The following is a 26127-nucleotide window of genomic DNA, read 5'->3' as shown; positions in this document are numbered from 1 at the left end:
AGAAGAAGCACTTCAATTACCTTTTTTTTTTTCATACATTAAGCATTGTATCCGTCCTATTGGTCGGTGTGACTAATAAGCGAAAAAAAAAAAAAGAGACGTAATATCATGAGGGCAGGTGAGGCCGCTACGTCACTTAATTTTGGTGAACTGCCACGATTTTAAACTCACTCATTTCCACTCATTGTAAACTAGTGTTCAGTAAATAAACCTTGTGGAGAGCTGGTTTGATTAAAAAGAAGACAACAAGTGAGGACTGTGGGTCTGTACGTCACAACGACCAATGTTACTGTAGGCTGAGAGCTCGGCTGGAGAACAGGAAGCTAGCAGGACTACAAACTGCACGTATGGTGAAAACAGATGGTAGTCAAAGAGCTACACAGACGCACAGACACGGCATGCTGGGGACTTTGATGAACACAGTGCAAATCATCATGCAGAAGAACAGCTGATTCAGTTTGACCTATTGGCCTATTTACTTTCAAAAGCGTTTCTCTCCACTAATATAAATAGACGAGGTGTGCTAGTCATTTCAACTTAATATTTTATAGTTTTATAGTTTTATAGTTTTTTTAGTTTAATATCCTGAAAGATTTTCCCTTGATAAAACTCAAGATGCCACCTTTTAAATATTTCAAAAGAAGCACTACATCATCAGCTTGTGAATTGAGATGAATTTCATCTGCACAAACAGAAGGAACAGGTCAGATCCCCTCCGCTATCTCAGTGTTTCAGTGTCTGCGTGTACAGCCTGCCGCTGCCTCGGAGCTGTGTACTCCTGTTGATTTCACAATAACAGTCTCTTCCCTGAACAAACTTCTCCGAGCATCGCTGTTCACACAACTTTGTTTTGAGGTAATCAGCTGTGTGAATGAGTAGCAGTCTGTGTGTGAAATGCTTTGAATGCAGATGCTGTGGGGCAAGAAAAATCTGTCATGGCAGTGAGTCAACTGTGACTAATTACAGGCCCTGCAGCTCCACGCCCTGCCTCCTCCTCCTCCTCCTCCTCCTCCTCCTCACAGAGCTGCTGCCTGCCTCTGGAAAAAAAAAAAAAACACAATCCCATCCCGGGCTGCTGAGGACTCGAGACGCTGTGTCTCAGGCAGTCGACCTGCGTCCCTGTACGACTTATTTACTCGACATTTACTTGGGTTGACCTTTTGTGCCGGAGCTGTTTGCACATATCGCATGTCAATATTTTTTTGTGTGTGCCTGCTAGTTGTTCCAGTCCAAAGGTTGTTGTGGCTAATTAGCTCTCAACAGGGACAAAGAGACGTAGGGTTTGACTGACTGAGGTATGTGAAGGTTAACAGGAGCAGCAAAGGTCTCGTTTACATGTGAACTCAAACTTTTTACTTTTTCAAAACATTCTAATGAATCTCTGAATTTTGTACCCATGACCTGTCGTTGTTATTTTCTGTCTTTGTGAAACGCTTTGTAAAAGTGCTCGACAGGTTTATAAATTCATTAGAGGTATAACATATCATCATCCTGAAGAGTGGAATATAATTATTGATACGCCTCCTGCAGCAGGAATAGAAAAAAGGAAAGATGTCTTCATTCACTTTAAACACAGCTCCCTGTTTGTTTGGATCACCGTGTCACTATGACTCGTCTCCTAACATGAGCCAGGGTTAACTAGCCGAAGAAGAAGTCAGCTCTGGGATTAGAGAAGAAGGCAGCGAGTTGGAGTCGGATGGTGGTGAAAAGATGTGTTAACTAGTTTCAATTAAAAAAAAACCACTTTAAAACCAGCCCAATAATACGGCTGATAATCCAGAATATTCGTTCCCCACTGCGCGTCTTCTTTAACATCTGGATCTGATCCCACAGTGTCGAAGAATTCCAAGAAACTCAATATTGGGTAAAAACCAGTTTCCAAATAACAAATATTGCACAACAACTCAAACTGTAGAAATAGATTTGGTTTGGTACTTTTTCATGCTAAGAATCAATAAAGTCATCGAGACTGTAATGATTTCAAATACATGCTAAACTCTGACTGTTGTTGGGACCAAAACAAGCCAGGTCCACGGCCCCTCGAAACTAAACAACTAAACAATCACATGTTTTATGGACAATCAAATCAATCTGATCTATAAGAAATACATGTCAGCCAAACTGAAACAATGGATATGGAAACTGTGGTGAGAGGTGAACTTATTTTTGTGAAACAATCGTTCTATGATCGGTCGAAACCGGTTCAACAGAAAGGATTGAGACTGGGTCCAATCCAATCCAGTCTGAATATCTTAGGGAGTTATTCAGCCCAGCCTTACTTGATAACTCTGACTTCAGTGTGACTCTTTGTCTGGCCGTGTGTTCACTATAAGGTTGACATGAGACCAGAATATTAAAGGTCTCATATTTTACCCTTTTGAGGGTTCATATATTTATTTTATGTCCTCACTAAAGTACGTTTAGTAGGAACATAAAATAAGGAGATTTGACTTTTAAAAATGTTTTTTTGAAATAACTCACATTGAAAACTTCGGTGCTGAAGAGTTGAAAAAAGACTTTGTAAGTAAGACTTGCTTTCTTTCTCTCGCTCACGGCAGCGTTGGGTTAAAAAAATGATCATTAAGACTTCAGTAATTCTGACACATTGTGTATCATAAAGAATCAAAGTATTGAACAGTTTATTCAACCTGAGTTCCTACTTCAGTGTCAAATCAAACACAGCGTCAGTGTTCAGATGTGCCACCGTTGCTGCGTACACACCGTTTGACTGGCCTGTCTTTAGAAGAGCTCCCAGAATGCAACAGGGTAAACAAGAGACAGAGGGCATGTTCAGCTCAGTCTGAGCCGCCGTCATTCAATCTCACACTTCTACAAGAAAAAAGAAAAGGGGTTGTAATTACACGCAGGGTGAACAAACGCCTTCTCACGCAGGCACAAACACATGAAAAGACCTTGTAAAGTATTTTGTCTCCGCGGTTTCATTCAGGCCAGCAGACAAGTTCAAGATGTCTAACACAGCTCCCTCCCCCGCTCTGTCCAGTTTAGGAAACAACAAACAATACGGTTGCTATGGAGTCATCTGGGTACCCCGAGACGGCATGACAGCAGCAGTTCAGTGGGCCAAGTTACAGACAGCTCCCCTAATCCAGGACGTCACACGAGACACAGTCAGACCAAACTTCTCAGGGAAGTTTGGCAACTTTTCATCTCAGCAGTCCTGGTAATAATCCTCGATAATGAAACTCTTAGATAGGTTAGGTGGTGCTTGAAGCACATTTCTGACGAGTCTTAACATCCTCAGTCAAATCCTTTCTTTGTCAAACCTCGAACAGCTCGCGGCTCTTATCTGTTTTAAACTCATTTTAAGAAGATATAAATGATCAAACCTCTTATGCATTAAAATCCAAAACTCATCAGGACCAGTATATTCCGTGCCCCTCACTTCAACGAGGTTCTGCTAATTTAATCACTTCATGAATGAGTGTTTGCCAATGAAAGGTAGAGGACATGGACTGAATGCTTCAGAACAGTGTTAGTGGTGCTTACAGAATTGTTCATATTGAAGCAGCTCTGTGCTCCAAACAGAGACATGGCAGATTATTTTACTTGACTTCAGGGAGTAAGGACCATTACGAACATTAGCAGCAGGAGAGGTGCAGGTTTTTCAATCAAAAGTGGCCCATAGACTATAGGATGAGCCAGCTACATGATTCTGTCCATTAAGTGAACTATCCTTAGCAGTGTGGGCTAACACGTTCCTGGTGTAACAGGTACGCTGTATTAATATAGCACGTGTTCGAGACTCACCAGTTTCTCCATCTCCTGCTCCCGGAGCCTCTCCTCTCTCTGGCGTCGGTGGTACTCCAGCAGCTCGTCCTCGTTGTCACTGATCTCCGAGATGCTGTTCTTCCTCTCCCTCATCCCAGGGTGGGGTCTCCCCGCCGACATCTTCCTGTGGCTCCTGGGGCTTGACAAGGGGGACGAGCCAGGCAGGGAGCCCAGACTGTAAGCAGGCGACAAGGAATTCCCAAAGCTCGCCTTTCGGACTCCCTGACCCCCACCACCGGCACCACCACCCTCCAGCAACATGGAGGTGGGCGAGGGGCTGCGGGCTCGGATCCCCCTGCTGCACATCTGCTCCTCGGGTGTAGATCCAGACTTGCGTCTTAGCCTTGGACTCTCTGGAACAAACTTGCTCAGACCTGAGGGGCTGTCAGGGGTCCTCAATGTGGGTACTGTCCCTGGGAGAGCCCCTGGTAGTACCGGGACCCCCCTACGAGCGAGGGAGGGGCTTAGCGGTGGCAGCTCTCTCATACTGCTGCCCCCTCCACTGCCGCCATTCAGCTCCAGATTCCTCCTGGCCATGCGGGGGCTCTCGAGGGGCTGCAGTGAACGGGGATGCTGCTGGAGTGGCGACCCTTGGATGATGTGGACGATCGGGTCCAGGGGGGGCTGGAAGGCTCTGGTGGATTGGGAAAGCTGCCAGGAGGGACTGGAGGGTAACGAGCAGTCAGCAAGACTTGGCTGCTCTCTGAAGGGGCTGGCAGGTCTCTCCTGGAGCACTGTGGTGGTCTTGGTCCTGGGACTGGAGGGGGACGGGGATGAACAGGAGGGGAATTTTGGAGTGAGTCTAGGGCTACTCGGCACAATGTTTCTACTACTGAGGGATTCACTGGAGGACAGGAGAGCGGTCTGTCGAGGGCTCTCTGAACCATCTTGGCTTAGTCCTCGGCGGATCGGCTTGGGGCTCGGAGGAGCCTCCGTGAGGACCTTCCTCTGCAGCCGGGGGCTCTCCTGAACCTTCAGCCCCCCACTGCTGAAGTTGGGCAGTATGGTCCGTGGTTGTGGTACTGGCGGAGGCTGGGTGGTGAAGTTGTAGCTAGACGAGCGAACAGGCACTGGCGGCAGAGAGGAACTCTGGTCCTGGGGTCCTCCACCAGGAGAGGGGCTGGTGAAGCTCCCACTGCTGGCCGCTGACGGCGAGGAGAGGGGCGAGAAAGGAGGGGAGTTATTCTCATAGCTGGACCCCACTGACATGGCCCCCGGGCTTGTTGGAGGCGAGAGAAGATACCGGCCGCCTCCGTTGACCATGGGAGACAGGGGAGAGTGGGGGACGGATTGTCCTCCTGGGGGCTTTATGCCCTCTGAGGAGGACGGCTGCGGGTCGTCCATGACTAGAGAGTCCATAATGTCCTGGAGGTCCTTCTCAATGGAGCTGACGATCGCACTGTGCTCAGACTGGACTCTCTCTCCAGGAGCTGGACCAGCCTGGTGATTCCCATTGACCAAGCTCTCTTTGTCTGAAAACAGAAAAAAACAACTTGTCAGAGAATTTGACTCGGGATGTTCCTAGGCAGCTAGTTTGAAAGTCAACTCACTTGAAATATAAATGTAGACTAATCAACAAGTCTAAAAGTAATAAAACTCTGAGAAAACAGTCACTGAAGGTACACAATGTCATTTCATTTGCCTTTTGGCTAGCAGCCTTCAGTCCCACATTCACATACTTGTTCTGAATGTAGATGCTTCAGTTCAACATGACACAGCATACAAGTTCATTTTCCAGATCAAAATAAGACCAGTAACTCTACTCCTCCAAAAGGCTATCTGTTCTCTGTACTTGTTTATGTCTGGGAAATAGAGCCAGTAGATAGAGTAGCAATTAGGCTAGAGGCGGCTGTATAACAGATTGAGCTTAATATGGCAAACATTCAAACATTCGTAATATGTTTAACCGACAAGTAGAACCGGTGCCAACTAGCGAGAGAGCCAACTTCAATTGTTGAGTCAACTTAGCACTCAGCTTTGACCAACAACAGCCGAAATACAGAGAATGCAAAGTAGAGTTCAATCAATGTACATCTGTTTGACGATCTATAAGTTTGCCTGTGACTTTGAAGTAGCTTGAAATGCTGCTAGGTGTAATGTCAGCATTGGAGGGTTATTGTTCTGGATTTGATTTTCTCGAGGTCTTCATAATTTCACTCCTGGTTTTTCTGTGGGAAAAAAAAAAGTTTATAAGTGGTCTGATCTTTATACATGAGTATGATCAATGTCTCTTAAATTCAAGAGTTTAATGCTGTATTCTTCATTGATTTTCAATGTGAAGTTCAGATGTTAATTTGCTAAATCACCTGTTGTTCCCTGAGGTATTAAAGAAGGATAAAACAATGGATAATGTTAGGTTAGGTTTTTGTATTATAAGAACGTTTTCATATGACTTCCTCAAAGGGAGGGTAGAGCGTCACTGTGTTTGGTCTTCTTCATAAATTTCCGTCATTGACTTTTGATTGTTGTTTTTGTGGAAAATTAAACAATTTTAGTGTCTACCAAAATAGCATAGCAGTTACTGAGAGCATTATGTTTTTGCAGCACATTAACAGGGTGTTATGAAATCCTTTCCTTCTTGTTATTCCCCTATTTTAAGACACTATACAGCTGATGTAATGTGTTATAACCGGGTAATCTCTGTAAAATGTTCATTGTTTCAACACAGAACACGTCTTAAAATCTAAGACCAAACAGGCAAACTCATTGCAAATCCATAATCCTTGAGCCTTCATGGAATTTCACAAATTTCCCTACTCACAACTATCCATTCATGACCTTGTCACTGCTGTATAGAGGATGTTAAAAATCATCAACTCCATGTTAAGCATCCCAGTATCGAAGCCCTGAAAGAAAAGTAAGCATCAGAGAAAAGACGGGACGAGTGGCAAGGAGAGAAAGAAGGACACAAGCGAGGAGATGAACAGAGAGACAACGAGGCCGTGCTTTGGATAGGATCAGGAGAAAATGTGCCTACATAACCCAATTACTGCGTCGCCTGAGAGCAACATAGGACACAGACCTGGTAATCTAATCCTAACCTCTCTAATGTCAGCAGCATAGTAGATTATTACAACCGAAACACTGGGCCACGTGGGAGTCAGCAGCATGGCCTTAAGGCAGGGATCAGAGCACAGGTCAGGTGTTATTTAATGCTGAATTAGATTTGTGTAAACTGAGTTGTGTTTGTTTTAATTCAAACAAGGAGACAACCCTACAAATACTGCAAAGAGCTGTCATGTACAGTAGTGATGTAATAACATTAGGAGTTATTCAAAATGACAGTGGGGTGATGTCAGAGAGAGATGTCACAAGAGCAAAACTGCACTAAAATAGAGAAGCTTCACAAATAATGCATTAGCTTGTTCAATGGAGATGGGAGCAGCTTCCTGCCAGCTTCCCTGAAGAGACTGCCATCATGACAGCCTGACCACAATTCAATCTTGAAACATTTCCATGCATGCAAGTCTGCCGGCTGTCACAATAGCACATGATATCCGTGTAGAAGCCAATGAAAGTCAATGTCACATCGTGTCTCTCACACAGCAAACCGACTCGATTGTGATGTGCAGGAGGGGGGGGCGACAAAACTAAAAGAACCATTTGCTGAGAGAAAGCCCCATGCAATGATGTCATTGGATACAGTCTATCCCCGAGCTTCAGACACGCCATACCAAACTTCGTTTGAAAACTAAGCTATTTAGTGTCAGCCAAGTAGGCGTTAAATAGGCACGATTTATATTGTAATACTTTAAATACTGTATTTCATATTTGAGCTTTATTATTCGGCATCGTTTGAAACGTCAAAAAGCTTGGGTTACTTGTACATAAAATAGGTCCATATGTTGTTGCCGAAATTCCCTGCACATACTGGTACAGGTAGTGGAAACTGACTCTTAAAAATATGTATTACTAAGACATTATCATGACTTATCTTTATGAATTATAGCCGAATTAGACATTATAATCTGATGAATCTTTTAAAGTGCAAAATGATGTCGGGTACCAAATACACCGTTACAAAAAAAAAGGAAATAATTCTCAAAGCGACCGATTTTTAATGGAGTCTGGCGTGTGACCAGTTCGCATCCCTTCTCTAGCCCAACGTACTCACATGAAGGAATAAACCTGCGACCCGGTCTGTTTCACCTGCTATGTGACACACAGTGGGGCCCACATCCTCCGGACACCGGCTACCGACCGGGTGTGACGGAGCCCTGCCGCGCCCGGTTCCACACGAACCGAAGGAGAGAAGGGAGATTCACGGCCGAGATGATATTTCATCCGGGGGTTGGGGTGCGAGGCACCGCTCCTGCTGAAAGTACCACTGGCGTCAAGTTACTTCAAACATGACACTATGTTTCCATTCAAGACTTTCAAAATAAAAGCATAATAAAGCTTTCTTATAATTAAGCTACACCAAGTCAGACAAAGAGTCGCTTGTTACGTTTTAAAGCAACTATCAAATAAATAATAGCATACCAGACAATGCATCGTAATGTCTCAGCACGTTAGCCTGTAGTAGGTTAAATACACAGCGGTAATGTCGTTTTATTTTGAAGGTGACCCCAAATAACTTCCAGCGTCTTGACTAACTTGACTCGGCTCTTTCTTGTCGGGGTGATGTGAACTACTGCGAGATTTACAGCTGTTTTAGAGTCACAGCAGTAGATTTTCTGTTTTGTCATCGTCTCTTTGTTGCATATTTTGTGAGTTAGAGATTTAAGAGCCGTAAATAAATTAGCCTTCTCAACTAGCATTTGCTGTTATGTACTGACCCTTTTCTGGCATGAAAAACAATGTTTGGGGATTTATGGGATTATTAACATATTAGTTCTTGTGATTAAAAGGCTTGGGTATTCGTAATAAGTTGGCTAAATAAAACTGAAGTGGCTTCTATATTTGATCACTGCAAGAAGCCAAATGAAACCTCTGCAAAAATCATCATAACAAATTCTGAACCATCATTGCAGAGGTTCTTAGATCATTATTACCAATACTGCAAAATGTGATTGATATGATTTTCCATAAACAGGGCCTTGGGTACAACATGCATTTCTGAAGATTTAAAACATGTTTAAGACTGCCCCTGAAATATTCCTGAGTTTGTTGTTCCCATCTGCAGCTCAGAGCGAGAGACTATGCATGTCAGACCAGTGGTGGGGACATAAAAAGAGCGAAGAAGCAAAAAAAGACAATTATTGCCTTTACATCAATGTGTAGTTCAATAAGTTCACAATATAAAAAGAGCAGAGAAGAACATACTGATGAATCAAGTCATTTCATCTCTTGCACTAAGTTCACAAAGGTCATGTGAATACAGTTCACTTGTTTGTGCGCTGGTCGCAGGATACACAACTCACTACTTGTTTACAGTGAATTTTCCTGAATATTTCCAGCTGCTGCCTCACATCAGCTCACCCTGACATCTCACAGAAAAAAAAACTCTGGGTATAGTCGTTTAGACACATCCTTTCAGGAGCTTTTTTGCATGAGACAAAACACCACTTCATAACAAAAAATATTGAATCATCCTAAGTTTTATGTTAAATGTTTGTCTGTTATGTATAAAACATGTGAATGCAGTAAAACTACAGCCTTTTTCCATTCATTTACTCAACATTTTAATTGTGTTTCTATTATGTCAAAAACAACTTAAGTTGACATTCATAAATGAATGAAACAAAAGATATTTTAGTAAACAGTGTTTGTTGTGATGGTTTATGGATGATGGGGAAACAAAGTTAGTCTGGAGCCTTGCTGACTGGAGGCCTCATTGATCTAATATAAAAAGAGGGAAGGTTTTTCCACATATGTAGAAGTGTGGCTTTTTAAATTAGTAAAAATGAAAAGAAGAAGGTGCTGACTATTTCCAGTGGCAAAAGATTCTCTGTTTGTTGTCCAAGATTGTTCGGTCCTCTTTTATTAAAAGAATCTTATTTTCATCACATAATAATAAAAAAAACATTAGAATATCAGCGACGCAGCATGTGGTGGTGCCACACTGCAACCACAATAACAACTGCGTCCCAAGCATTCAGCCCTAACAACTGCGTCCCAAGCATTCAGCCCTGTACAGCTCTGCTTTTTGCAGACTGTCACACAGCCAGAGACGAATAGAGCAGACAAATCAAAGGCCGATTAAAGGCCTTTCATTGAACACAGAGGAGGGTTGGTGGGTGCAGGATGGGACCATGAGGGGAAACCCACAGAGGGTGGAAAGGAGTGGAGGTGGCAGACAGCAGCATGGAACTGCCGCTTTAAAAATAGTCTCTGAAAAAGATACTGTAACTCCAGCCAGCAGTCGCTTTAAGTTAGAAGCGTCGGACAGAGAGGAACAGGAAACGTCCAATCAGAGAAGAGGAAAAAGCTGACAGACCGCTGGTCAATGGACTGAGTGTGACCCAGAAAATAACACCAGAACTCAACAGAACAGTGAATGTGACTTGCACCACAAAGACACAGCAGCTCTACAGGGATTCATTTCTTTAATTCTTGATTAATCTATAGATTATCTTTACATGAAGTCTATATCAGAGAACTCTCAATCAAAATTCCCCACAGTCCAAAAGGATGCTTTTAAACTGATTCTTAAATCAAAAAGTCCAAACCTCAAGTAATTGTATTCACAAAATGACAAAAAAAAATCATTGAACATTTTCTTCTTTAATCAGAATGCTTGCCATTTATTTTGGCAATTGATCGTTGCATCTTCAGTTCATAGGCTTCCACACTGAAACAAAGGAGGGGTCATTTGAACTGAAAAGCACATTTCACAGAATTGTACCATAACAAGGTCCTGTTAGTGTGTCCAGTGTGTAAGCTTGAAATAGATCCAACAAGTGTCACCTCAGGCTTATATTTATGTGTTCTAGCATTTAAATTCAGAATTAATAAACCCCCCATGGCCCGATGTTCTATGGATTTTCAGTATATATTGTCAGGTTATTGTCAGGAAACATTAACATGAATAAAACCTGAAGCAGGATGGTAAGAGACATGGCCGCCATGGTAACATGGTCTATTGAGGTTTTACTTCCTTATACCTAACATAGACTATATTTCAGGTATCAGTCATGATGTATGTGCACAATTACTTATATTGTTGCTTTACTTTAGAAGGAAATGTTAAAAATGTGCATCCTTATCAAAAAGTAGATTAATTGCTGGGTTTGCCCTTCATGATGGTTCAGGAATCAGTGAGCAGATAACAAGTGTAATTTTCAAGTGTTTCAAAGCTGATATGACAGATATGCACAAATAATCATGGGAGGGGTATAATGAGGTTACATTTGCATTCAACCCAGGAATGCATAATTGAGGAAAATGGTACGTTTCTAAACAACGGAAAGCTTTCATTACTGGATCAGGAAGTCCACAGCAGCCAGAGTGCCTGTGTGCTAAACTTATCCCTCGGCAGCAGTCAGGCAGGCAGCGTCAACAGTGAGAGGAGGGAAGTAACAAGATGCTATGACACATTCATGGTCGTAGAGCCGGCCAAGAAGAGGTACACTTACAGTTGTGTGGTTGCCAGGAGCAGGGCACACATAGGCTCACACACACGTATGCAAGTAGCTGAAAACTTTGCCTGGAGACGCAGAGGAAAGAGATGCTCATGAAACATGCATGGTGCGAATTTCAGCACCAGGTCCCAGCTGGGCTCTATTCAGGCTGCAGGGTTCAACGGGTGCTGCATTTTAAAGGCTGCCACTGACAACACAAGTCTGTTATTGAGCTGTAAACAGGAATAACTGGACTGTTTGCCTTCATTTTACACATTTAAAGTGAAATATAACCATTCTCGCAAGGGTGTCACGTGAATACAAAACTATGCTATTTGCTTGGTTAGAGGCAAGATAAAGTACAAAACAACTGTTTTGTGGCGATGCTATAACCAAGCGGCAACCTCTAGTCTTGAAAAAGTAAGCCAATGTTTAAGCGACAAATATGCAGTTCCTTGAGTTTCCACTTGGGGCTGGCTGTGAGAGCCAAGCTATTCCTATTAGGTCCCAAATTAAAATGTCAGCAGAAATTAACATGTTTACAGTCTTTATATCTTTTTTTTTATTATTCAAAATCTCGATGAGTGGTTAATGTTTTCATAATTCATCCTGTTTGCTGATATTCTGTCGAAGAGTAATGAATAAATTAGCATGATGAGTGTTGTGGTTGACAGGTGGATGTGTTGCAGTAGTTTACCTCTCTGTCTGTTTTAAGATCAAAAGTTAGTTTAAAACAGCATATCAAATATGGTGACCTCCAATCATTTGGCTTCATAATGCCTCTTCAAAATCAAATGGATGATGTCACTGATACTATATCCATGTTTTATACAATCTATGGCTACAAAAGTAGCTTTTGGAGGTTTTCAATGGTCTTGTCTATTTGGTACTTTAAAGTATGATTTTGCATCTTCTTATTCCTTAAAAAATATTGCATAGAAGGATTATATGTAAATGTTACCACTTTACGTCAATAAGAAAATCTTTTACACAGTAGTTTAAAGTGTTTGTGATCCTTTAATATTGGCAGTTAAAAAAACGTGAAGACTGAAATGGTACACAAATTCTATTGAGGGATGTGTATGCATAACTATTCATGATATCCTGAATAAGTGAGGGCCATGCCAGCCAAAAAAAAGAGGCTAGACTCGCCCTGTGTTCTGGTGCCTTGAATTTCTATTTTTCCACAAATTGTTTCCTTTGTCTGAGTAGAAAAGTCTTTAAAACTAACTGAGGGCATTCTTCGGGTTGGTTTACAACACTAACAGAAATGTACTGACCAAAACAAGACCTGAGATATATAGCAAAGAAAAACAAGATTAAGGAGAATGCCAAGAATATCAAATTATTAGACCTTTTTTTGAAGTATTGTTTATCACCACACTATTATACTGTTCTTGTCCCAGAAGTCTACTGGTTAAATCCCCCGCCCTTGCCAGGTTATAAAAAAGCAAGAATGCATGGATTTACTGCTGTGCAAACATCCACCTGTAAAAAACACACCGCCCAGCGGCTCCACCTCACCAGCAGTCTGTTCAGCGCTAAAACAATCCAGCCCATTCATTCACACAGACTGAGCTGTAACTGTAAGTTTATTCATGGGACAAAAGGTCAGTATGTTTTATTCACACTGACTGGAACCATGTTTGTGTCAGAGGAGGGCCTGACATGATGTTAAGTAAAGAGAGGCGAAAAATACAGTTACAACACTGAATGCATCACTCAGTACCTGCATGTAATCTGTAGTCCCCGGCGGAGACGCTTCCTCCATGGGGCATCATGCTCTTCATCCTGAAAGCTTCTTCAGGGTGGTTGAAGCGGAAGAAGGCCGACTGGCCAAAACACAGCATACAGCCTGGAAAACAGCACAGGAAAAAATTTTTTTACTTCTGCTTCACAGAACAAGAACTTAGAAAATAGGACAACTCAAAGGAATGAAGCAAGTCTGTGAGATTCATCGAAATGTTTTTCTGCTCATCTTGAAACTGTCACAGTTTTGCCTCATGGTGTCTACATCTTTTATCACGCAGCAACTTTCAGTGTTGAAAAATGAAGCCAATGTCGAGGTGTGGTAAAAATGTAGTTCCTCAAGTGTCCACTTGAGGCTGACTGCAAAAAGCCCCTTATGTCTCTACACTACAATGTTGAAATGCAAACTTTTACATCAAAATCAAACGTACGAACTATGATTTTGTTCTGAATGCTCATGTCTTTATCTGCACACAATGTACAAGAGATGAATATTTTTTTATCTTTAATCGGGCATGTTGTGGCTGTTTGTCAGCAGACTGAAGGTCCGAAGCTCCACCCATTACTTTTAATAGGTTGCCCGTATGTTAGTTTGAGACATCATTTCCAATATGGCTACCACCAGCATCATTGGGCTTAAAAACTGTGCTTGATTATGCCCATGTTTTACACAGTCGAAGCCCTAAGGCTGATCGGTGTATTACCAAAACAACTGTACAACTCTACCATTTTTTAAGGGAGCTTTTAATAGGCTTGTAGTGGGAGGGGTAAAAAGAGCTTGCTTAATGTTTATTGTCAAGACCTAAGAGTGGCATTGAGTCATTTAAATAACAGAAAACAGTCATAAGTCATCTTTCCCAAAATAAATCTCCCTCTCAGCTTGTGGCCAATGAAACAATCATACAAAGTTGTGAGACTTTTTTCACAGTATTCAAAGACACAAACAAACAGGGAGGCTATCGGGCGCTGGTGGTGCTGTTAGTGCACGTGTCCCATATATGGAGGCTACAGTCCTCGATGCAGGCAGCCTGGGTTCGTATCCAAGCGGTGTCTCTATTCTCCTCTCTCTCTCCTGATTTTCATCTCTATTCACAGTCGTATCTCTCCAATAAAGGCATAACCCCCCCCCAAAAGAACAACAAATAAAGACTGTGCTGACTCAGACAACACTGACATCAAAACCAAAAGATACAAAGAAAACACTGACACCCATGGTTTAAAAGAGACAAACAAGACTGAGATGAGCAGCCTATAAAGAAGACTGTGCAGATTAAGGATCTCTGAGTATCATTAAGTAAGATATTTATGATTTTCACAGAAACACATTTGCATGTCACGCTCACGTTTTTCTCTCACTGTGAGACAGGAAGCTACATCTGAATTGTTAATTGAATTGTAAATTAAACTTTAATCAGCTACATGCCCTCAACATCAAAAAAGTCTGTCCTCTCCCACTAATTGAAATCCCAAAAGCTTTACACAACCCTAACATCCTGTCTCGACAGGAAACGCATCCAATTATGGAGATAAGATTATCTAAAAAAGGCTGCTTTGGTAAGTTTTTAATCTGCACAGTAAATAAAGTGATGACAGACTTAATCTTCAGTTTGTTAGACATCTTTGATGGCTATGGGTAAATCTGTAAACGCAGCCAATAAGTCATCATCTCTTATATATATATATACGCATACTGTGTATATAGATATGTTGCATGTACTACAGGAAAGTGCGTCTTTGTTACAATTTCACATCAGCACACTGGTGCCATGAGAGCCAAAGAGCCATGCTTTTCTGTGTGTGTGTGTGTGTGTGTGTGTGTGCGCGCGGGTGCACGTGTCTGTGTGTGTGTGTGTGTGTGTGCGCGCGCGCGGGTGCACGTGTCTGTGTGTGTGTGTGTGTGTGTGTGTGTGTGTGTGTGTCTGTGTGCGTGTGTGTGTGTGTGTGTGTGTCTGCGTGTGTGTGTGTGTGTGTGTGTGTGCGCGGGTGCACGTGTCTGTGTGTCAGGGTTGAAACGACTTCAGTGAATTTGTTCAGCCGACAGGTCACGGTGCTGAGTAAATAACCGAGTGATTTGTGACTACAAGCAACGTGAATTGAATCCCAGGTCTCCTGCTTGTTCCTTACTACCTGACTTAATAAGCGGAGCCACGTGGTCCGAAATACTCACTGACCACAGGGCTCTGTCCCCTCATCGTGTCAGAGCAGGTATCAGTGTTTGATGGTCTGCTGTGTGCTGAAATGGTTTGGCTCTGTTTCTCTGCAGGGCAGCACAGAAGAGCATCTCCATAACAGCAGGTGTACCTGCTGAAGGTGTGTTATTGTAACTCCCCACAGTATTAGTGCCAGTAATAATTGGCCAGCCGATCATATCAGCCGATATTAGCATATCCAGTACATACAAACATAACGCACGTCAGTATTTGTTTTCATAGTTGTACATTTACCTTTATAAAATAGCACATTACTTGAATACAATAGGCCTTGATTTTATGCATCATTACATTAAAATAAAGTGGTAGGTAAATAAAAAAAGTAGTGGCTGGTCGAAGCATGAATCCTCATATCACAGTGGCAGGTCAATGAAAAGCTTTCCAACACTGTGTAAGAGTAGTGAAACTTTACTCAATTCATGACATCCACAACAAGCAATCGATTGAGTAATTGTAACCTTCCCTAAAGCCTCTAGTTTGGAGAAGCAGGCACAGATTATTATTACAGCAATAAGTCCTGGAGTGACCGTGCTGATCCTCACACTGAGCTATCCTGTATTCTCTTACATGATATAACTCAGACACACTCCGTCTCTATGGTGCTATCAGTCACATCCACTTATCATCTTGGTTTGAAATGTCAAAGCACATAACGCACATTACTAATTCAGCCTTTTATGTGCCACGAGCCAGATAACAGATAAGCCATCTCATGTTTATTGCTTTCTCAATATAGAGCCATTGTCCTGCGGCGGTGACGAGGGGCAGGTCTACCGGTCTGAGCAGAGATAAGATCCTCTGTCTGTCGTCAGCCGAGGACACTATGACTAAGGTATAGACGGAAAGTTTTCCGTTACACAACAAGCTGTGATGAAGTAAATCAAAGCCAGGCGACCTTTTATTGTAGAGATGCAAATGCTGACAGCTTGGAAGGAAAGCATCTGATGTAATCTGGAGCTGCTGGCAAAGACACGACTGAGGGGTAAAACATGGAAAATAAAATGTGTGACAAGGACTGTTACATGGAGCCCAGGAATCTGAATACATTATTTTTAAGCTCCTACCGTTGTCTCCAGTGTAAATCTTTATACGGTGCTATCCATTGCCTACATCAACTTACCATCATGCCTATCTCAGCTGATATTTGGTGAAAGGGGTTACCCTAACCCTGCCTAGGGTGGCTACTGGAGGAACTGCAGTTTTCTTCTGCATTTGTACATTTGCCTCATTTTTAGACATTTGTACTGAACTTCAATTTGACATCAAATTCTCGGCTTCTTTAATTAATAAGTAAAGGTTTCCTTTCCCTATCTGCAAAACAGCTTATAGTTAATAGCATGGTATTTATTTAAAGTCACCGTCAATCTATCTTGCAACTGAGACAATAAAATATTAACCAGAGACGGTCACTACAGCTAACAGTGCTGAAAACTGAGGGGGAATATAAACCTCTATAATACTAATGTAAGTGTTCTTCAGTCTCAGTTAGGTAAACCATTCACTTTAATCATAAAAAACTCATCTTTGAAGATAGTTCATCCAACAAAAGCAAAGGCCTTGGTGCCTCCTTTATGATTCTTAATAATACATTTTATTTAAAGGCACCTATCAAAGCACTCAAGGTCACCTTAGAAAGCAGAGATAAAAACATAGCTTGACATCTGAATTCTTTTTTGTTACATTTTTCACATCCTGTTTGAACTGTATTCAAAATGTCTGCGTGTTTTATAGGTTGTGTTTTTTGATTTTTAGAAATGTGTTCCTGAACTTATTTCTCCATGTAGTTTAATATTTGCCTGATTTCATTTGTGACGCACAAAGACTTTAACTGGAATTTCGCTGCATGAGTAAGTTAAAGTTATTTTAAACTCAAACTTTGCACACAGTCGTGATTCTGCACACTTCACCAGCTTGTGGAGAACTGCTGACTCGGCCAGTGGTGATACTAAACTCCAGTTAAATTGATACTTATTAATGGTACAATAAATGCCACATGCCTACTTAAGCTGTCCAAATACAGCACTGTGCTTATTTGCATTAGCATTCCTTTTTCATCATCAGTATCCGCGTGGGGATTTAGAGGGCCAGTTTTTTAAATTTCCATCAGCGTTTCCTGATGACACCGTCATCCTCTACATAATTTTGGTTAGTTTTTTCCACAGTTGAAATGCTTCCTGTAGATATCTGGAACCATCAGTCTGGCCATGAAAGGGAAAAAAACAAAAAGATGCTGAATAAGATATTTGAAAGCTTTCATTAAGATGTTAATACTGCGGTCTGCACAGCCACGTCAGCTCAGCCACCGAGTCTTCAGCAGTCATCCGACTCCCTCACCTATCTCCTGTTTCCTCTCCTCCCTCCACCTCCCTGACTCACAGCACGCAGACTTGCACTAACATGATCTCTCCGGCGAAGATCAATTCAGTCACTTCCAATGAAAACGCTGCTCAAAAGAACATAGCTGGAAGCGCCGTGTTTCTGTCATGACAAACTCATCTCTCACTTGGAGATCTGGAGGGGTTTTGTGACGGCTCTGTGGCACACTGCGTCACTTTTACTCAGCGGTTCTGTCACACAAAAAATATTATTTTCAGGAGGATTTAGTAATACAATGATAAACTCTAAAGAGCTGTGGTTTAATAAAACATTTAGAATATCAGCCTGTTTTAAGGTTTAAAAAATCACAAAGTGTTGTCTCATGCTTACGTGCTCAAGATGACAAAATATGCCAAAAATGATGCCGACCAAGATACAAGTTAAAGCATCAGTTCTCTTCTCAACACAGAATGTGTACTTACACTGTCACACTCAGAAATTATAATATAATATAATTATAAAGGATTCTTGAATTCTGGTATTGTGAAAACCCAGTGGGTATGGGTAGGATGGGTAGGGTAGAATTTTTTCTGCAGGCCAAGAACTTCTTTCGTAGTGAGTGTTGCTCCTGGTGTGTACATGTAAAGACTGGAGAAACAGATTCAACACACTGAGACTGATGTGTGTACATCCCACTCAGCACAGACAGCATTGTTCTGTGTTGTGTTTCCGCGTGTACGTGTGTGTGTTTGGACACGCAGTCCGCAGCGGAGCAAAGGCTGTTGCAGAGGCTGCTGCAGGCTGATGGATGAGGGAAGGCATCTCTCCTCCTCCTCTTCCTCACTGCTCTCTCAGCACAAACTGCTGCTGGCAGCTGACACTCAATCTGAGCAAGTCCCCAGTGACCCCCCCGCCCGCCAAAGGGAGCCCGGCCCTCCACCCCAGCCACAGGAGCAGCACATGATGAGTTAGCAAAACAGAGAAACCAAAAAAAAAAAGAAACATACCCACTGGGTTTTCACAATACCAGAATTCAAAACTCCCACATGAACATAAAAAAATAAGTCCGAGGCACTCAATGTCCCAACAGCAATTATATCTGTTTTTAATAAAAATACTCAAGCACACTGTTTGTTTAATTGCATAAAGATGTCAGTAACTTTTCTGGACCAAAAAAGCTTTGATCAGAAACTCTCTAACTTTAAAGATAAAGTTAGAGTTACTCCAAGGGCCCGACTGATATGAGCTTCTTGGGGAAGATACCGATGACGATATGGCAGAGAGAATAAATCTGATATTGATATCAACCGATTTCTTTGTTTGGTCGATGGTCAATCTGTAGAGATAAACACATGTTTTGCGTTGGTTCCTCAAGGGCCGTTATCAAAGACCTGTGGTAAAGATATATAATGAAGACAAGATGGTCACTAAACTGGAAAGTCACTGTGCATGTACACACATCTTCACTTGACACATGAAAGATGTGTGATGCTTGTTCTAATCCTTAAAGCACACTCTGCTGGTGACAGAGAGCTGCTTATAAACTCAAATGAAACATTATTTGACTGGTGAATAAATCTCATCATATTGGCACATAATTGTGATACAGTTGGCATTTACAAATAGTCACTGGATGGAGATGCTAGAATTGACAAATATTATCGGCTGGCCAATCAATCGGTCAAGCTCTAGCTATTACAGCATATTCATCAGTAATTACTAAACAGAGTGGACCTGTTACTTATTTAGACCCCAAAATGTGTTAAAATAGAGCCAAAGTTTAATAAAGCTTTTTTAATTTTTTATTTATTTTCAAGTCAAAGGAGACATAGAGCCATGTCTTTATTTTCTTCCTAACTGACTGAAGAGGAAATATCTGCAGAGATATGTGACCTCAGAGACCCAAATTGTCAGCATTACAATGTTGAATAAAAACATCTTTAAATGTTGAATAGAAACAGCTTCCTTTGCAGATTTTAATCTACAGAAAAGCTTTGGTGGAAACTCTGCGGTATCGTCAACATTTGTCCTTCATTTATGCCAAAGTAGATTGCTTGCCGTCCCTCATGGAAACCACAGTTCACAGAAAGCTGAACGTCTTCCTAAATCATTTTCCAAATGCCAAAGAGACCACCCTGCCTGCTGCTGGGAAAGTGATCCCCAGAGAGCTCCACCTCACAGCACCCCAGGGTCCGCTTTCCCTGACACCTAAACTGATTAGCTCCTTCAATGGCTGGTTAGTTTAGAGAATTTGACCCTTTATGTATCTTTAGGGACGAGGATGAAATAAGTCACTCAGTGTTACAAACACTATAGCATTTATGAGCTCATTTGTCTCTCCCCAGTTTTATCTCGGGACGAGCAAATATATCATACATTTACACTGTCACTGATTTTTCACTGACTGTCATTTTTTCTGAAACTTAGCTTCATCACGTGGATTAAATCTGCAGCAATCTTTGCAGCTTCTTTACCGACCAGCAATAATGAATTCAACCAGGAGTGAAATCTTTATGATATTTGAGTAGATTGTGGTTTGGGTGACCTACTTTCCTTCTTTTTGTTGTAATCTACAATCTAAAAGCTATGGCAGCACTTTACATTTGTGAATACTTAACCTTTCACTGAAACTGTACAATAACTCACATTTGACATTTTCATAAAAACAGGCTGTAAATAGAGAGGAAGTGACCTTTTAAAGTGTTTTTTTTATTTTATCTAATTAACAGTTCAATCTTTAAGCAGAGCTGATGCCATTATCGTCAATAGACGAACTGTAAGCTGAACCAATCCATCTGGTTGAAGCGTTCAGCGAGACGCTGTCGTTAAAGTCCATTACTGGCAGTCTCTCGATGCCAATTAACGCTCATCAATTCAGCTACTACAACCCCACGCAGCTACTTATCATGATGGATCCTCCCGCAGCGAGGAGACACACTGCAGGGAGCGCCAGACAACACTTCTACACAAACTCAGTGTAGATTTATGGTCCTGGGAGACGGAGAGAATTTATCCAAGTGTAATATGGAGATGCTCTAAACATGCTATGAATCATATTCAGTTATGGAGGAGGGGACAAGGATCATAAATCTTATTGTTTCATTAAAGAGCACCCATGCAGTGTTGACACAGAAAAACTGTTGTGCTTCATTTTGCATTTACACGACTGAAATGTAATTTAATGGATGCGCTTGGTGTAAAGTCAATAAAGTGAATATGTTAGATGTTTGACAAGGAGTCTGCTGGAGAATCACAGTTTACAAACTACAGAAATCTGGCTATATAATAATATTAAAGTTGAGTCTCATTTTAAACTCCAGTAAGGTAAAATAAACCTTCAAAAAACAAAGGTTCAACAAACAGCTTATTTAGTTCTCAGTTTTTTAAAAGCTGACGTTGGACTAATCTAATGAAGGGTCGAGGAACCTATTCGACAGCTCACCAATCAAAGTGGATGACATGGAAAACCCAGCAGAAATTCAAATATCAATGTTTCCAAAATGGATTGAAACTCACTGTCCTATGGCTTCATGTTGACAGAATGAAACACTCCAGAGAGAAAAAACATGACATAAGCTCATCAAAGCTGCGGGTTTAAGGACACTGCGTCTGTTTTTGATCTCAAACACTCGTCTCCGTCCAAACAGCTGGGGGTTTTCCCACCTTATCTCCACCACTAAACAGATAAAGAGCAGACAAGCGGTCCTCGTCAGAACGCCGAGCGGGGGCGTTTAATGGGCCTCGAAAGATGCTCAACCTTCAACCATGCAGGGAAATTTACCACACCCAGAACCACTAAACTTTTTATTTAGTCTGAAAGGGATTTAGGAGAAAGATGTTTGGGATGAGTTTCTTTCTGACATGTAGTATTGCTCAACACCTTCAGGACTTTTCTTCATTGTGAATTAAAAAGGCATTACAGAGAAAACTAGCATGAACTTTTGAGTAACACATTGTCCACATTGTTTCATAGTCGCTCATGCACGCTGCTGCTGAATAGGCTCTAACGGCTGCTGTACTGTATGTTAAAATGCTCCGAAGCATTCATAACATATTGTTTTTTTAATTGTTTTGTAGAAACTTTACCAACGTCTTTTTGCAACGTACAGTGTGGAAGTCATTTGCTCTTAGGATTAGGGCTTCTTTTTCCAGTTACCAGGGTAACAAAACAGCTGGATTTTGTGCAGGAACAAAGTTTAAAATTCTGTTCACATGACAACGATGTCAACCCTTTGTCCGAGATGGAGAAGTTTAAGACTTAAACTAAAACTTAAAAAATTGTCTCACAACATTTCAAAACTTCCCCATGTTTTATCGATCTTTGACGGAGCATATCTATGTTTGACACAACAAGCTGAAATTTGATATTTTGCTGAAAAAAAACAACCTAATCCGAACATCATAGAAAATCTATTTTCCTTTGACTGACTTGATTGACCAACACAGCTCCTAGCTGTTCTGATGGAATAACATAAAGGCACTGATATGAATCTAACTGCACACTCATCCAGTTTAGTCCATCAGAAACAGATCATTAAAGGCTGCATTGGTTTCACATACAGTATATAACAGCTCCACATCTGGCAGAGCCATGAAGACTTAAGCTTTTTCAAATAAACACCACTATCTCTTCTTCTTCTCCCATTTTTTTGCCTTCATAAGAACCCTCCGACCCAGGAAAAAAAAACAACTCAGGATTCTTCCAAGAAGCAGCGGTTCAGGATCAGTTTCCTCAGAGGCTGAGCTCAGCGAGAATCAGCCACAGAGAAAAAAAGAAAAAAACTGACATCTGTTTAATCAACGGCTCTGCTTCACCTTGCAACAGGAAAATATGACTCGCTGCCATTTTCATAATTACAATGATGTCATACAGGCAAGGACGGGCAATGTTAGGAGGAGAGATTGGCTTCATCGGTGGAGGTGCTCGGTGGTGTGTGCGTGTGAAGTGAAATCCCTCCAGTTAATCAGTTAGATTGATCCCTGACCGCTGTGTGAGAGAGAGCGATTTCCCCTGAACACAGCAGGAACGAGTCGTCCAATCACACAGAGTGCACTCGCAGAATTAGAGCGAGGAGCAGCTTTCAGCCTCCAGAGCGGCTCCACTTTAACCAAAAACCAGCACATTTAAAGTATCCTCTAAAAACCGCTCACTTTCAGCACCATGGTGTGCCTTTCAATATTTCCATGCTTTTCGATCTCTTTATCTGCACACAGCTTTTAAACCCATCATCATTTAAACACTAAAGACGCACAAAGAGCATCACCACCTCGGCACAAGGACAGTGTAACCCCGTCCTCTAATAAAAGTGCAGTAAGTGGATTAAAGAGCGCACACTTTCATGCAAACTAAGACCATCACAGATAAAGTGAAAATCTAAAAATAGTTAATGCCTGTCAGCAAAATAAAATATATTCAAAATTCTATCTCAATCTTACGTTCGGTCAATCTCGTAACAGGCAAAGGGGCGGAGCTTAATCATCCTACAGAACAGCCACAACACACTTGATGCCGTCATCGGTCACACCCCTGAATAACCCATATCCTTCATATATCTAAACTGATCAGTTATACAAAAAGAACCCCCCCCCCCCCCCCCCACACACACACACACACACACACACACACACACACTGGATGCTGAAGAAGACATGAACTTTTCAGACCCACAGCACTTTTCGTACCAGGCTGAAAAACGTCAATGTTGATTTCTGCTGTAAATATGGATATTGTTTAAACTTTGAGTTTCAACGTGACTTCAATTTTAAATATTTGGTATTGGCCTAATTTCATATATTACTTTACAGGTTCAAATATATGACTAATATATTACTATAGTACTCTTACTCAATTAAAGAAGGTCATTTATAAGGACTTGATGGGTATGAACACAGTGTGAGTATTTGACACCCCCTGAATGACTTACTTATTAAAACCATCCACCCAGTTTAGTTTGATGCATTTAAACATCAGCTTTATTTTACATGTGATTTAATGCATCAAATCAGTTCAATTGACAAGAACATTTTCTTGAAATACTTCAAGAGATTGTCTCCACCCCTAGTTGCAGCGTTCCATTTTAAATACAAAGACAAGGTGTTGAATATGGGAGATTAGATCCTGGAACATCCATTAAAACTCCATAATACAAAAGTAGACAAGAATAATCAGCGTAAAACGGTGTGTGAGCTCCTCTGGGAGCACTCGGGCCAAACAGCGTTAAGGCCAAACGTTCCCTCAGGGGTGCTGTGGCATTAAGAAGAGAAGTGGTTAGCAGTCCGCTCAACCTCTCTGAAATCTTCCATCATTTCTCTAATAACATCTCTGTGTTTTTCCCCATCCGACCACATGAAATCTTTCCAGTGTGTCGGCTTAGCCTTGAGTACATTTCCAAGAAGATTGGATCAGGCGGAGCAGAGATAGTTAGAGCAAGAGAGCTTCAAATACTTACAGAATGACACACACACACACACACACACACACACACACACACACGCACACGCACACGCACACACAGGGAATTTGGGACACTGATCATGTGGCAAAAAGCTGTGACACATAGAATTGGTAAAAGAACATGATATGGTTGTAAAAAATCTCGTGCAAACGTGCAGATAGATAACAAACAGGAGGAATACTGCTGAACCATTCAAGCCTTTTGTTTGTATATCTGTTGGTGGTGCTCTTTTCTCCACCTGATGGGGTCTCATAATTATAACCAATGACATCAACTATCTAATACTTATCCCTACCCATAATAATGAACAGTATCAATGTTCTGCATCAGAGACCTTCCTGCAGATGTGGAGCACTGCGGGCAGCTGCATGAATCAGTTTAGTTTGAGTGCTGACTTGCTATTTGTTATTTCCATCTTTTAAAGAGAAAGCTGCCAGCAGAGATCACCTCAGGTAGCGCTGCTGGTTCCTGAACAATCCAACCGGCTTGGTGTTGTTGCCCTTCATGACGTCTGGCTGGTTGCAAAAGAACACAGCTGATTAACGGAGAAACCACGCCATCACTCCCGCGACAGAGTTAGAAAATTAAGGAAGAAACATTCTGCATGGACAGGGAAAAAGCAACATGGATGATGCTTGGGACGTTTACCTCGACTTTGAAAGTTCTTGTAAGCCGACTTCTGTAGAAAATAAAATATCGAAAGTTATAGATAACCAAGAGGAAGATTTTGACCATTTAACCCAAGAAACAAAGGCCGAGCTGCTAATCCTCTCTCATGAGACGAGACGTCACTACAGCTGCAGACAAAGGAATGCCCAAAACTATGGGTGACGGCTGCTACGGCAACCTGATGGTTTACGGCCTCAGCAAAGGCCAGAGAGTCAAAAACCCCTCCAGTTAATCAATGACTGCCTTTCTGCGTGCCGTCAACCACTGACGCGCACATACCAGAGGAAGAGGCCTGCGTTCCCATCATGTGGGAGGAACAGTCCGAACAAATGAAAGGTCAGAAAAATTGATTCGGAAGCAGCGATCATATGAGATGCCACGTTGGCAGATATGATGAAGACAGCGGTTTCTCCTGGGCAGCTCATGCTTCAGAGATTATGATGTGCAGATCATTTCATTCCAATGTGGCTTACGTTCAGATATCCAAAAAAAAAACGTTTACAACTTTCCAAACTGTCAACCTGATTAAATGTTTCAAATAAAAAATATGCATGCTGATTTTTTATGGGGAGATGGCAACTTTTAACAATTGTATATATTGTACATCAGCAAAACAGTCTGCGGCTTATATGGTGGAAATATATATACTGTATATTTTTATATATATATATATATATATATATATATATTTATTATTATTTTATTTTTTTTATACTCAGACTATAGTTTTTGTACCAAGCTGTAAACATGTTATTTTCTGCAGTAAAAATGTGTAAAACATCTGCAGACTGTCCCTCAGACCAGGTGAAGCATCCTGCAGGCTGCTGACTCTGGTGCACGCTCACCACAGCAACGTGTCGGAGGCTGGTCACTGCTTGTCCCAACAGATGTTCCCTCCCCCTCCTTCCCTTTCTCTCCCCCCTCCTCCTTTTGTAAGAACAACTGAAGCCACTCTCCTGCTGTTGAACATGCTCCCAGAGGCAGATGGCTGCAGGCCTGAGGAGTAATAAATATTAAACCAAACTGTGTGATTCAATTAGAGGTGAACTGAATCTGTTTCGCCCTTTATATGTGACGTTAAAAAGATTATTTCTCTTGTGTTTGTGCCAAGTTTTTTTGTTTCACTGGCGCAACAGAATAAGAAGAATTGCATTGTGGGATTATGGTGCTGACACATTTTGATCCTCTTGTGGAACTTTAATGGTCAAAGCAAAAATTGAACACACAACAGAATCAGGCATCATCATGTACATGAGAAAAATACTCGTTATTAAGATATGCAGAAATGACGTTCTAAGAATAAAAAAAAAAAGAATGCATGTACCACCTGGCCCACATGATGACAAATAATAAAACATGTAACAGTGTTGTTCCTATCGAAGATATAACCAGCACAGCACACCACACATTAACTGACCAACAACCAGTCCTGACTCT

At 41.6% G+C, this 26127-nt stretch overlaps 1 protein-coding gene across 14 annotated transcripts in view; it reads right to left on the bottom strand.

The window, feature by feature from the left end:
- Window positions 1-26127, bottom strand: part of phldb1b (pleckstrin homology-like domain, family B, member 1b) — a 74975-nt gene that overhangs the window by 37639 nt on the left and 11209 nt on the right. For 13 of the 14 annotated variants that reach the window (XM_079353542.1, XM_079353530.1, XM_079353537.1 and 10 more), the window contains 2 exons: window positions 13021-13146; window positions 3769-5261 (listed from right to left, as the gene is read on the bottom strand). In XM_079353542.1, coding sequence (XP_079209668.1) covers window positions 3769-5261; window positions 13021-13146 — 1619 coding nt within the window. Of the gene's footprint in view, window positions 1-3768; window positions 5262-7903; window positions 8103-13020; window positions 13147-26127 lie in introns of those variants that run through there. The other variant, XM_079353534.1, reaches the window with a different exon arrangement.

Source organism: Symphodus melops (genome assembly GCF_947650265.1).
Source record: "Symphodus melops genome assembly, chromosome: 10".
Lineage (NCBI taxonomy): Eukaryota > Metazoa > Chordata > Actinopteri > Labriformes > Labridae > Symphodus > Symphodus melops.
Note: the sequence above shows the minus strand (reverse complement) of the source record. Positions and strands in the feature narration are given on the sequence as shown.